This window comes from Canis lupus, chromosome X, assembly GCF_011100685.1.
Source record: "Canis lupus familiaris isolate Mischka breed German Shepherd chromosome X, alternate assembly UU_Cfam_GSD_1.0, whole genome shotgun sequence".
Lineage (NCBI taxonomy): Eukaryota > Metazoa > Chordata > Mammalia > Carnivora > Canidae > Canis > Canis lupus.
In genome coordinates this window covers 75,924,229-75,936,125 of record NC_049260.1, presented here as the reverse complement: position 1 = coordinate 75,936,125, position 11,897 = coordinate 75,924,229, and the positions used below count along the sequence as shown (strand labels likewise).

The 11,897-nt window shown below is 45.0% G+C and overlaps 1 protein-coding gene and 1 long non-coding RNA gene across 5 annotated transcripts; one reads left to right on the top strand and one right to left on the bottom strand.

Annotated features, from left to right (window-relative positions):
* Positions 1-1,099: 1,099 nt before the first annotated feature.
* On the bottom strand, positions 1,100-9,130 carry LOC119868486. Of its 4 annotated transcripts, none has more exons than XR_005386391.1 (6): positions 7,903-9,130; positions 7,491-7,576; positions 5,800-5,889; positions 3,644-3,784; positions 1,908-2,367; positions 1,100-1,293 (listed from the first exon to the last, which is right to left on the bottom strand). It is a non-coding gene; the product is annotated as an uncharacterized LOC119868486 (long non-coding RNA). The 4 variants fall into 4 exon arrangements; XR_005386394.1 differs by having other exon boundaries at positions 1,924-2,367; XR_005386393.1 differs by having other exon boundaries at positions 2,011-2,367; positions 7,903-9,122.
* On the top strand, positions 7,165-11,657 carry ARMCX2 (armadillo repeat containing X-linked 2). The gene is made up of 4 exons (XM_038587891.1): positions 7,165-7,301; positions 8,489-8,552; positions 8,872-8,944; positions 9,305-11,657. Exon 4 carries the CDS (start codon positions 9,432-9,434, stop codon positions 11,241-11,243), a length of 1,812 nt encoding a protein of 603 aa, XP_038443819.1. The 5' UTR covers positions 7,165-7,301; positions 8,489-8,552; positions 8,872-8,944; positions 9,305-9,431; the 3' UTR covers positions 11,244-11,657.
* The last annotated feature ends 240 nt before the right edge of the window (positions 11,658-11,897 follow it).

The following is an 11,897-nucleotide window of genomic DNA, read 5'->3' as shown; positions in this document are numbered from 1 at the left end:
TCCTTGTCAGAGGATACCCAGGAGCTAAAACCCCTCTCCCTTCATACCACCTCACTCATCCACAGTGACTTGCAGTCAGTGGATATAAAAGCCTGGCTCCTTTGTCTCAAGGTGGATTAATTCTGTGGTGCTCTTTATGTCCCAGAGCCGCCTGGGGCTCAGGCTGAGGCTACACTTCAGCTGAACCACAACTATGCCTAGTTTCTTCCCCTGTCCTATACCGCTCTCCTCACCTCCATGCAAGTTTCATCCAAGAACACTTCCTCAATAAACTACTTTCACAAGAGTCCCCATCTCAGGATCTGCTTCTAGGGAACCCCACTTGAAACACAGGGTATTAATATGTTTCATCTCTATGCTTGTCTTTGTTCTCCACTTTCCCTTTCTCAGTCAAGTCAACTCTACCTCCTGGCCTCAGAGTAAGTTTGTGGCAGGACTTTCCAGATTTTGTTTCCCCAAAATCCAAAGTCCACTGTGACTAACAGAGTTCCGAAAGTGAGGGATTTCCCTCACACTAGAGAGAAATCACCTCTCCCACTGGAGGAGGAAAGAAAGAGGTCTTTGAGTCCTTTGAGCAAATGGGACTTCTATCCTGTTTCATGGCAGTCCAGAGAAAAGAGTAGGAACTCAAGGTTGATGACCTGGATTCTATCTGGGGCTCCCAGCCTCACAAAATTCCTGTGTCCTCTATGCAAAGCATGGCACAGAAGCTGCCTAGCTGGCCCATGTAGAAACTTGGATAATGAGTACCATGACTATAATTAATGTGGAAACATATCCCCTTGTAGACAGAGTTTAGTCTACATATTTTTTAGAAAATGAAAACATCTAATTTTTTTTACACCTGAGTCTGAGAACTAAGTTTCATACCTGCTACATGAAAGGTCAGCAAAAGGGTGAAGACTATGATTATCATGTTTTGTTATCAAGAAAAAAATCCATTGCCAGAATGTTTGTGAAGGATTTTCATTAACTAATAAAACGCATCCCCTACAATGTGACCTGAAAAAAATAATTCCAGGATAACATAAACAGTATGATGCAATAATATTAAACACACTCATCTGCATTCTTACACAGAGAGAAAGACAAGGAATGGTAATTATTGATGGCTTATTTTATTTTCTTCCTTCCAGTTTTCTGTACTTTCTAAACTTTTTCTAGGCAGGATTAATGTCTTTTGAATCAGTTGGTTGCTTCTTGTTCTGCTCTCCATCCATCACAGGTCAGTTGGTAGATGTAGTATCAGGTGCCAGCCCCAATCACCAGTCCCTCTGCCATCAAGCCCAAATTCTAAAAAAAAAAAAAAAAAAAAAAAAAAAAAAAAAAGCCCAAATTCTGGAAACGGCTCATACTGCAGCGGCTTCAAAAATCTCAGGGGTTTCACCCAGGCTATTGAGAACGTTTTGGAGGCTGGAATCTAAAAAAGCAGTCAAGTGGGATCTAGGGGCCTGAGTGTTTGGGGAGGAGGAAAAACAGAAATGAGGCATTGAGCTTCTTTTGCATCCCCATCCCATCACTAAGGGGTAGACTGGCAGACATGGACAGACCAAAGCCAAAAGCAGCCATGAACAGGAGGCTAGGGATTTAAAGCTCCAGTGGATGCGCCAACACCCAAATGTTGGTCCAAACCCCGACCTTTCTCTGTTCCAGATCCAGGCTGTCAGACCTATCCTTCACCTCACGGTGCCCCCATCTCTCTGCTCCCTGATAACTACTTCCTCCCCTTTGTCTCTAAAGTCACCTAAGCCAAGCACTTCTGCTGCTGGTACTGCCCTGCCTTTTACTTGGCATGATAAAGAGGCTGGGTTCGGGTGTCTGCATAGGGAAACACAAAAGCGCCTCCAAATCAGCAATTGTGCTGCTACCCTCCACCCTCACTCCAGGAGTTTTCAATCAACACCCACCCTCACACCAACATACAGGAATCAGGAATGGTTTCCTCTTCGTCCTCCTCCTCCATCCTTGCCCACAATCACGCCACCTCCAAGGAAACAGGGAAGTGGTTACCTGAGCAGAACCGCTGTCTGGACCAAGACTTCAGTACATAGGCTCCTGGTCACGTGAGGCTACGTCACTGGTGAGTTCAGGTCCCAAATGTCCCCTCCTATTATTAGCAAAGTGGAATGCGACTCGCCTCTTCCACCACCACCACCACCGTGCTGCCTGACCACTGTCCCTTTTTTTTAGTCTTTACACACCCAACAAGTGTGTTGTCTTTCTGATGACTGGAAGGGGCAGCATCTTCTCCTGGGCTGCTGGCCAATTCTATTGCTTCTCTGGAGGAATGGTCCCATCCTTTTCTCTGCTCCCTCCACCTTGTTTCTTTTGAATCCCTTAAGTTCACATTGGTCTTCCTGAAAATACCTAGAAATGGGGGTGGGGGAAGCAGTGCAGGAAAAGAAGCAGAGAGAAAAAATGAAAATTTTGTTATTTTTTTTATTAGCACTATTCTGCTCCTCTTTTGAAACACTAAGTATGCATCCTTTTTATTGTCAGAAAATATGATAGAACTATTTTCACTTACGAAAAGAAGATTCACTAAAAAAAGACATGTATCGTAAACAATCATATTTACTACATAATGAGTTTTGCACATGCCACTCAAATCAATCTTAATTGATCTTAATTTTCTACGTCTTGTCACATGACAAGATCCTGATTAGGCAAATCAGCTATCTGAGGGTTTACAAATCTACTAATGTGGTATAATCAAGTAAGCTTTATTTGTGGAATGCAAGAGACTTGTTCAATGTTGGAAAGCCATTCATTCTTTTATTCAACACATTTATTGAGCACCTACTATATGCCATGCATTGTTCTTGATGCTGTGGTTACAGCAGTAAATAAAACAGACCTCAATCTCTAATCTCATGGTCCTACATTATAGTCAGAGAAACAAACAACAAGCAAGATTAATAAACAAAATATATAGTATATTGTTAGTGATACCTACTAAAAAGAAAAAAAATTAAAGGCAAGAAAGGAAGATATGAAAAGCTGAGATGGGTTGAACATTTGGATAGTGTGACCTGAGAAGGAATCACTAGGAAGGTAACCTTCGAGTAATGACATGAATTTAATGAGGAATCTAAGTATGTTGATATTCTGGATAGGAATATTCCAGGCAGGAGAACAAGGAAATGAAAAGGCTCTGTGAAGACAAAAAGCCCAGTATATTCCAAGAACATCAAGAAAGCTAGGATGGCTGAGCTACAGAGAGAATAATAGAAGATGAAGCAGAAAGGTAATAAGGTTGAAGAGGGTAGGGCCTTGTAAGTCCTAGTAAGGACATTTGCATTTACTCTAACCATCAGGGGATGTGGGGTGGGGCAGAGTTTGAACTTGAGAGATGTGTGGAGAATAGTCTATAGGGAGACTAGAGTGGCAGGGAGACCAATCTATCTAAATCACTGATTGCAACAGCAAACCAAAGGAGAAAAGAAACCTTTCCATCAAAGCATTTGATAAACTTACCCATTCCTAAATATTTAAAAATTATTAGTAAAATAGGAATAGACAGAAACTTAGTTTATGCAGTAAAGAATTGTACATAATTTTAAAAATCATTCTTGGTTATATTAAATCAGATATGAAAAATCCTCCTTATCCTGATAAAGAATATATCAGAGGATCTTCTGACCTGGCAGATTCCTCACTCCTTGTGGGCTACCAGGACCACAGAACATATGACTTGACTTCATCCAGACATTATTTCTTTGTATTGTTTTTTGTTTTGTTTTGTTTTGTTTTTGCAGTACTGGTAAACGTAAGTGAAAAAAACCTTCAAAAAGGAGAGAATGACGTTAGTAAATGCAACTCCTTATTAACAATGTATCCTATTTCCAATCTTTCCAGTTACATCCTTCTCTCCCTAACCAGTATCACTTTCAGGTTTTTGCCTTTGAGAACCTTCTTGGGGGCATTTCAGGCAGTAAGGCCGTAAGTAATCTGTCTTTCCTAATCTATCTTTTTCTGCATTTTACAATGAGCAAGTTTTTCCATAATTAGAAACTATCTGAAAATTGGAAATCAATGATTCCATTATTTAATGCATGGAGAAAAAAACATGGATATGAAGACATCAGAATATTTTATGGGAAATATTAATTTGTGCCTTTATTTTTTGTATTTTTCAAATGTTCTATGAGGCTTTAGTAGTTTAATTCTATGGCAAAAATATCAACCTAAATACTTGGTAAGAGCTCTCCTCAGTCATTAAAATATTTCTTCATACATATTAAAAAAAAGAAAAAGAAAAAAGGAGAGAATATATCAGAAACAGCAAAAGTTACAGTAAATGATGAAACAAAAGAGGCATCCCTATTTTCTTCAAAAATAGGATCAGGAAGCTCTCAGTCACCACCATTTCTCAACATAGAAATGGGGGTTCTGATCAATGTAACACATGCAGAAAAGAAAAGAAAAAAGGTATAAATATCAGAAAGGAAGAAATGAAAAAAATCATCATTTGTAGATGATTATATATAAATACCTGGAAAAACCAAAAGTATCAACTGAAAACTATTGGAATTAATAAGCCAGATCACAAAAATTGGCAGATACAAAATAAATATATAATAGTAGAATATTTTCCTTAAGCAGGAAATTCCCTATCAGAAATTATAATTGCAGAAAGAATAGCATTTCAGCAACAAAGATTACTAAATACCTAGGAAAAACCTAACATGTCATAGGAATTATTTAGCTGAAGAAACTTATGAAATGAAATTTGATTAACAAACATAAAAATAAAAAAAACATAAAAATAGACTTGAACAAAATGGAGATATACCAGTACTTCTGGAGGGGAAGTCTCAATTTTAAGATGTTAATGTTTTTCAAATTAATCTGCAGATTTGCTACAATTACAATAAAAATTCCAAATGTTTATTATGTGCTTACTGTTGCTAAATCTGGAATTTGATTAATAACCACAAATGCACCTACTAATATGTGCATATAAAGGACAATGGAAATTGTTAGCAGTGGCTGAGAGTGGAAGAGATATCACAGAGCTCTTTCCTTTTTTTTAAGATTGTATTTATTTATTTGAGAGAGCACGACAAAGATAGCAAAAGAGAGCACAAATGGGGAGGAGAGAGAGAAGCAGGCTCCCCACGGAGCAGGAAGCCCTATTTGAGACTTGATCCTAAGACCCTGGGATCATGGCTAGAGCCTAAGGCAGATGCTTAACTGACTGAGCCACCCAGGTGCCGCACACAGAGCTCTTTCTCTGTATACGTTACATATTTCTTTATTATTCTGAATATTTGTAACCATTAATATATGTTACCTTTTTCACCAGAAAAGAAAAAAACCAGAAGCTTCCTAATCTGGATGATTATATATAACACTCTCTAAGCCATTGTATCAGTTCTTAATATCTAGGGGAGCAGTTACAGACCCTTTGAGAAACTGATGAGGTCAATGGCCTCTATTCCCTCGCCAAAAAAAAATGCACTTAGTCACACACCCACTCACAAACAAAACCTTGTGTACAATTTCAGGTACAGCACAGAGGCAGCTCCTTGAGAAAGCCTACTGGAGGTTAATCAGTATGGTCAGGGGGAAGACCCCCTGGGGCCTGGGCACACATCTGGCCAGGGGGCAGAAAAGTGGGTGTGGGCTGCAGGCAGTGACCCTACAGCAAGGTTAGGTTCTCCCTGGGTGCCCTGTGGCAAGGAGGCCAGAGGTAAGAGGCCCAGCTGGCTGCACCTCTCAAGCCAGGTGGTAGCAGCAGACGGTGTTAGGAGCAATGTTAATAAGGCACCAAGATCGAGGGCAGAACAGGCAGACCTGAGTGCTTCCTCCAGCCAGCAATCACTTCTTCTTCGTGGAAACCCACAGCTGCAGGGATATGTGGGAACAGCAGTCCCTTCTACATCCCTGAGGGAATTTGGGAGGGGGGAGGGGGAAAGGGAAGAAGCCAAAGACAGTTACTCAAGTTGGTCCCCTGAGTAAGGGTGGCATTTACCTTCTTGGTCACCTGTCCATGTGTACTTTTAGAGTGAGCAACAGAATCAAGAAGCTGAATGCAGGGAATAAGAGGCTCTGGAATATGGAAGGAGGTAGAGGGGTCAGCATCTCCCCCACCCTTGACAAAACAGGGGGGATTTGGCCATCTCTGCATCCCTTTTTGTCCTTTCCTTGGCCTAACAGCTCTTCCGTTTGCCCAGAGCTGAATCATGAAACTGGAACCTAATCCAGGGACAGGTGTTCAAAACTGTCATGGTTACAGCCATTGAATTACAGGAGGTTCACACAGCAGTCAGCAATGGTTTAGGAACATTAAATAAATGTGTTTCTCTAACAGAACAAGGCAGGATCATTTATTTATCCAACTTAAAAGCTGTCCCATAAGGAGAAAAAGTAGAATATTTGTCCAAAATAAATAAGATTGGACAACTGAACATCTCTCCATGGATCAATTGACAGATCACATGAAAACATGCTTATCTTGTTGAGGAAAGTTCCCTTTTTAGATGTTCAAATACCTTAGCATGTTCTGAAAACTATTTCCTATGTGGCCAACAGAATTCATTTTCTGCGTGGTAAAAATTAACCAAAATTAATGGTGCCTTCTTCTATTAGTGGGAAATCTTTAGAAATCATGGAGCTCTTTTTATTGCTGCTTCCCACACTGTGGTATTTTCTTACTGTGATAATAAAGGATAGTAATCGCTTTAAAAAAAAAAACAAATCGGAGAAGTGTCACAGAAATACAGACCCCATTCCCACTCCTTGTCTCCTTTCTGACACATTACCTCTTACCTATTCTGGAGCAGAGGCCAACGGCAAGGGAAAGGGTGGGAACTAGTGGATGAGGGATTGAAGGTGGTGGGAGGGGAGAGAGTCCAGTTGCCCAGGAAAGAAAGAAACAATTCCCCAACACACACACACACAAGTAAAAGTTGCCAATAGCCGTCCAAAATGCATCCCATCTCCCGTGTGTAGAAAAAGGCAAATTGTAACACTGGGAGAAGGGGCTACTTTTGGCCTCTGGGACGACAAAGACACCCCGCCGCCGCCAAAAAAATGAGTGACAGGACCTGATGTGGTGAGGTGGGAGTGGGGCTGAAGGAGGGGGCTTGTGCTCTTGGTGGGAGTGGAAATTGGGGACTCGAGCTTACTGGTGATATAGCCCTCACGTGACCGGGGGCTGACGTGGGCAAAGGTACTTAAAGCCCTGACTGCCGTCCTCCGTCCTCCTCTGGGTACCAACTCTCTTGCGCTGCGCACTGCCGTGCGTTTAACCCAGGCGAGGAGGAGGAGGACAAAATTCTCCCAGATCCGGGCAGGTGGGTGTGAGGGTGGGCAGAGCCTGGCACTCCTGAAACGGGTAGCTCAGAGATGCGGGAGTCTGAGGCCGCGGGTGCCTTCACCTCGCCCACTCCTGGCTGGCTTTCCAGATCCCCGCGCGGAGTCGCAGCTCATTTTGGTGGGCGGCGGGGAGAGGGGGTAGGGGGAACCTAAAGACTCGGGTATACTTGCGGAGAATCCGCTGACTTCTTCTCCCAGTCAGTGTTTGTTGGTTTTGGTTTTAACACTCAGGCCCCGCACCCCACATCGCGTCCTGTTCAGAGAGGAGAAGGGAAGAGAAATAAACGTGGCAGCGCACAGAAGGCCAGCTGGGTGGTTGGGCAAGGGTTACCGGAGGGGGACGCAATTTGGAGACGAGCCGGCCCGTTCACTCGCACCCTCACTTTGCAGATACCTCCCCTGACTACCCCCTTCCCACCTTCCCACCCCCCGCCCCGGCCGGCCCGCTGCCCTTTGGGGATGCCGCAAAATGGGTGTGCCAGCCTCTGTAGGGGAGATGGCGGGTTTGGCGCTGTCTGGGCTTCACAGGAGGGGGGGATCCTGAGAGAAATCGGGTATTAAGCCGTCGTGCTAACTCACAGGCTGCTTTCCAGACACCTCCAACCCACATGGCTCTTCACTCTTGTTAATTCAGTCCTGGAAGGGGAGTTCTCGTACGCTGGAGGGAGACATGGCGGTTATCGGGGGATTTGGGTGGGGGGTGGGAGGCGGAGCCCAGAACGTAGAAACAGTGGAAAATCATGACCCTGAAACCGAAAGGTCAGATCTTGGGGGCCCTTGTTCTGCAGGCTTATGTTAAGTCTGGGGGCTGGGGATCGAAGGACAGGTGGTCTTGGGAGGAAGACACTAGACTGGCAGTCATCCCTCATTTGGCGTCCCATCCAGTTTTTGCTGCACTAGCGCCCCGCCCCCTCCCGCTCCGGTGCAGGAGAAGGGGTGTGGCTGTGTGTCCCAGAGAAATGGCGGACGGGCGGAGCAGGGCAAAAGGAAGGAGGGATTGAGTGCCTGAGGAGTCTGCCCCGGGGCAGGAGATTGGTGTGGGTTGGGAGGGGTAAGAAGAGTTCATGGAATTGAAAGATTGTCATTCTGCTGCGTGAATACTAGAAGACAGTTATAGGGACTTCTGTCCGAGTTCCCTCCATCCACCAGGCTCTCTGCCCTTCAGTCTGTTCTTAGGATGAAGCTTTCACTGAACTGAAGGAAGAGGAAACAACCCTGAATCCGTGGAGGTCAGTGTTGGGGGTGGGAGGTGTCTGGGAACCCCTGGTGTGTGTATGGCAGAAACCAGAGCAGAGTCTGGGACCAGAGGCTCCTCTTCCCCCATCTTCTCCCTCTTTACAAGACACTCTTGCCTTGGGCCTATCTTTTGGTGCAGAGAAAGGGGTGTGGCACTGGCCTTCTTAATTAATGGTTTGAGGAGGAAGGGTTACAGAGGGAAAGAGAATTCCTGAGAGGGGAAAACTTGGCCCATAAGGATTCAAATCAGGAAAGGAAATGGAATCCAACTACCAAAAATGCCAAAACACTGTTTCTCGGATCTCTCTGCAGGTCTGTCTGAATTTGGGGCCCTGCACAAGTACAGGCCTGATAGAAAAAAGTAAACTGCTCCTGCTCCCAGCAGGTTGGTATGGGCATGATCACCATCTGGGAACCCTTGGGGGTGAGTGTGGGGGATCAGAGCAGCATCTGGGGTCTCTACTGTTTTTCCTGCTCTCCAACAGCTTTCCTAATGTCCTTATGCCTCTCATCTCCCATTTAGGTGCTGGGAAATTGTGTGTTGGCATTGGGTAGGGCCAGCTAGGGATGAAGGTGTAGAAAACCTTAGACAACCTGGGTCCTGTATCAGCACACACAGGCCTTGCCATCTGTGTCTGGGTAGTAGCTCACTCACCGAGCCTTGTTTCTGACCTCTCCTCCATAGGCCTGGTTAAGCACAAAGTGAGCCAGAGCCTTAAGCTTCATTTCTGCCCCTTTGTCCCAGGTCCTGCTCGGCTTGCAGTCTGGGCAAAACCTGTGAGCCTGAGTAGAAGTGCCTTGCCCAGACGTGCAAACCGCGTTTAGGCAAGCCAGCTCCACACTGTGGATCAGAGAATTACTCCAGCTGCACCATGAGCCGAGTTCGAGATGCTGGCTGCGTAGCTGCCGGGATAGTGATCGGAGCGAGTGCCTGGTACTGTGTCTACAAATATGCCAGGGGAAGAAACCAGACAAAGAAGAGACTGGCCAAGCCTAAGACCAGGGCTATGGCTGGAACCGGAGCCAGGGCTAGAGCCAGACTAAGGGCTGGATTCACAATTGACCTTGGGCCAGGATTCGGCCCTCCAACCCCAGTCCGCACTCAGGCGGAGAACAGGGCCCAGGAAGAAGCCTCTGCTCTGGACACAGATGGAGCTGAGGCAGTGGCCCCAGCTGCCACCGGTGCTGAGGTACAGAGTGGGGCAGGACATCAGGTCCAAGAGGCAGAAGGGGCAGGGGCTGGGCCTAAGGCTGAACCAGTAATGGGTGCCACAGGGACTTCCTCAATGGCATCACCTCTCGGGGAGGCAGAGGCTTCCGTGGCTGCAGAGGCCCCCACAGTGGCAAGGGCTCCCAAGTTGCCAGAAGCCCCTGGCACAGCAGAGGCTCCCGGGGTGCCAACAATGCCTCCAAGTGTGCCAGCGCCTACCGAGGCCACAGCACCTATGGAGGCTGCGGAGGCTCCTGTACCCACACCACCTACTGCTGTTCTAGTGCCTTCTGGGGCTGCAGAGGCTCCTGGGACTTCAGGATCCCCTAGATCAGTGGCACCCTCCAAGAAAGCGACCCCTGGGGCTCATACCGGCGCTATACCTAAGGCTGGGTCAGCGACTGGAGCTGTACCCAAAGGTGGAGCCAAAGGAACCAGGTCTCGGACTGGGGGCAAGGGCAAAGGCAAGAAAAACAAGGTTGAAGTGGATGAATTGGGGCTGGGCTTCCGCCCTGGGGATGGGGCTGCAGCAGCTGCTGCAGCATCCGCTAATGGGGGACAGGCTTTCCTGGCAGAGGTCCCCGATTCTGAGGAAGGGGAGTCCGGGTGGACTGACACAGAGTCAGAGTCAGACTCTGAGCCTGAAACGCAGCAGAGAGGAAGAGGGAGGAGACCTGTCCCCATGCAGAAGCGCCCCTTTCCTTATGAAATAGATGAGATTCTCGGTGTCCGAGACCTCAGGAAAGTCCTTGCGTTGCTTCAGAAATCGGATGATCCTTTCATCCAACAGGTAGCTTTGCTCACCCTGAGCAACAATGCCAACTATTCGTGCAACCAAGACACGATTCGAAAATTGGGAGGCCTCCCGATTATTGCAAACATGATCAACAAAACTGATCCCCACATTAAGGAAAAAGCCTTAATGGCCATGAATAACCTGAGTGAGAACTATGAAAATCAGGGCCGACTTCAGGTCTACATGAATAAAGTGATGGATGATATCATGGCCTCTAACTTGAACTCAGCAGTACAGGTAGTTGGACTGAAATTTTTAACAAACATGACTATTACCAATGACTACCAGCACCTGCTTGTCAACTCGATTGCAAACTTTTTCCGTTTGTTATCTCAGGGAGGTGGAAAAATTAAGGTTGAGATTTTGAAAATACTTTCGAATTTTGCTGAAAATCCAGATATGTTAAAAAAACTGCTCAGCACCCAAGTGCCATCATCATTTAGTTCCCTTTATAATTCTTATGTGGAATCAGAAATTCTTATTAATGCCCTTACTCTATTTGAGATCATCTATGACAATCTCAGAGCAGAGGTATTCAACTACAGAGAATTTAATAAAGGTTCTCTTTTTTATTTATGTACCACATCTGGAGTGTGCGTTAAGAAAATTCGAGCCTTAGCAGATCACCATGACCTCTTGGTGAAAGTGAAAGTTATAAAACTGGTGGACAAATTCTGATTGGCTATGTGCTCTCAAATGACTTGAAGAAATTTCTTGGTGTTCCAGTCTGGAAGCAATGAAAATTGAAAGTTGCTACTTTTCCACTTGTTCATATAGTAAAGGGATCCTTTCAGCCACCAGTTTGAATAATGTATCATCCAGAATGATGTTATCTGTGACAGTCTCCAGCTTTCAGCTGAACCATTTTATGAATACCAAATAAATAATCCTCTTAAACTGAAAACACATTTGTGACTTTAATCGTGCTGCTCAAATGGAAATATTTTTACTGGTTCCTCTATGTGAATTGACAGTGAATCTGTCCATCATATATAGCCTACACTTTTATCATTTGTTTTGACTTGAATTTATCCACCAAAGACTTCATTTGTATATCATCAATAAAGGTGTATGTTTTGACTGACAAAAAAAGTTCTCATATTTGAATTTTAAATCTAGCTGGAGAGATAAGGTACATAAACACAAATGGTTTACTAAAAGCACCTGGGCATATATTCATTGTCAAATATATGCTGTCTGGTTAAATGAAGAAGTTGCTAGAAAGCTTTAAGCTGGGCTCTGAAGGGACAGCATAAGAAAATACAGAAGAGCATTTCAGTTGGGGAAAATGTCTTGAACACAGGCAAGAAGTGGGAAATCTGCTCCTGTGAT

Excerpts from the sequence above, each read along its gene's own strand:
- ARMCX2 (XM_038587891.1), top strand. The coding sequence starts at position 9,432 with ATGAGCCGAGTTCGAGATGCTGGCTGCGTAGCTGCCGGGATAGTGATC.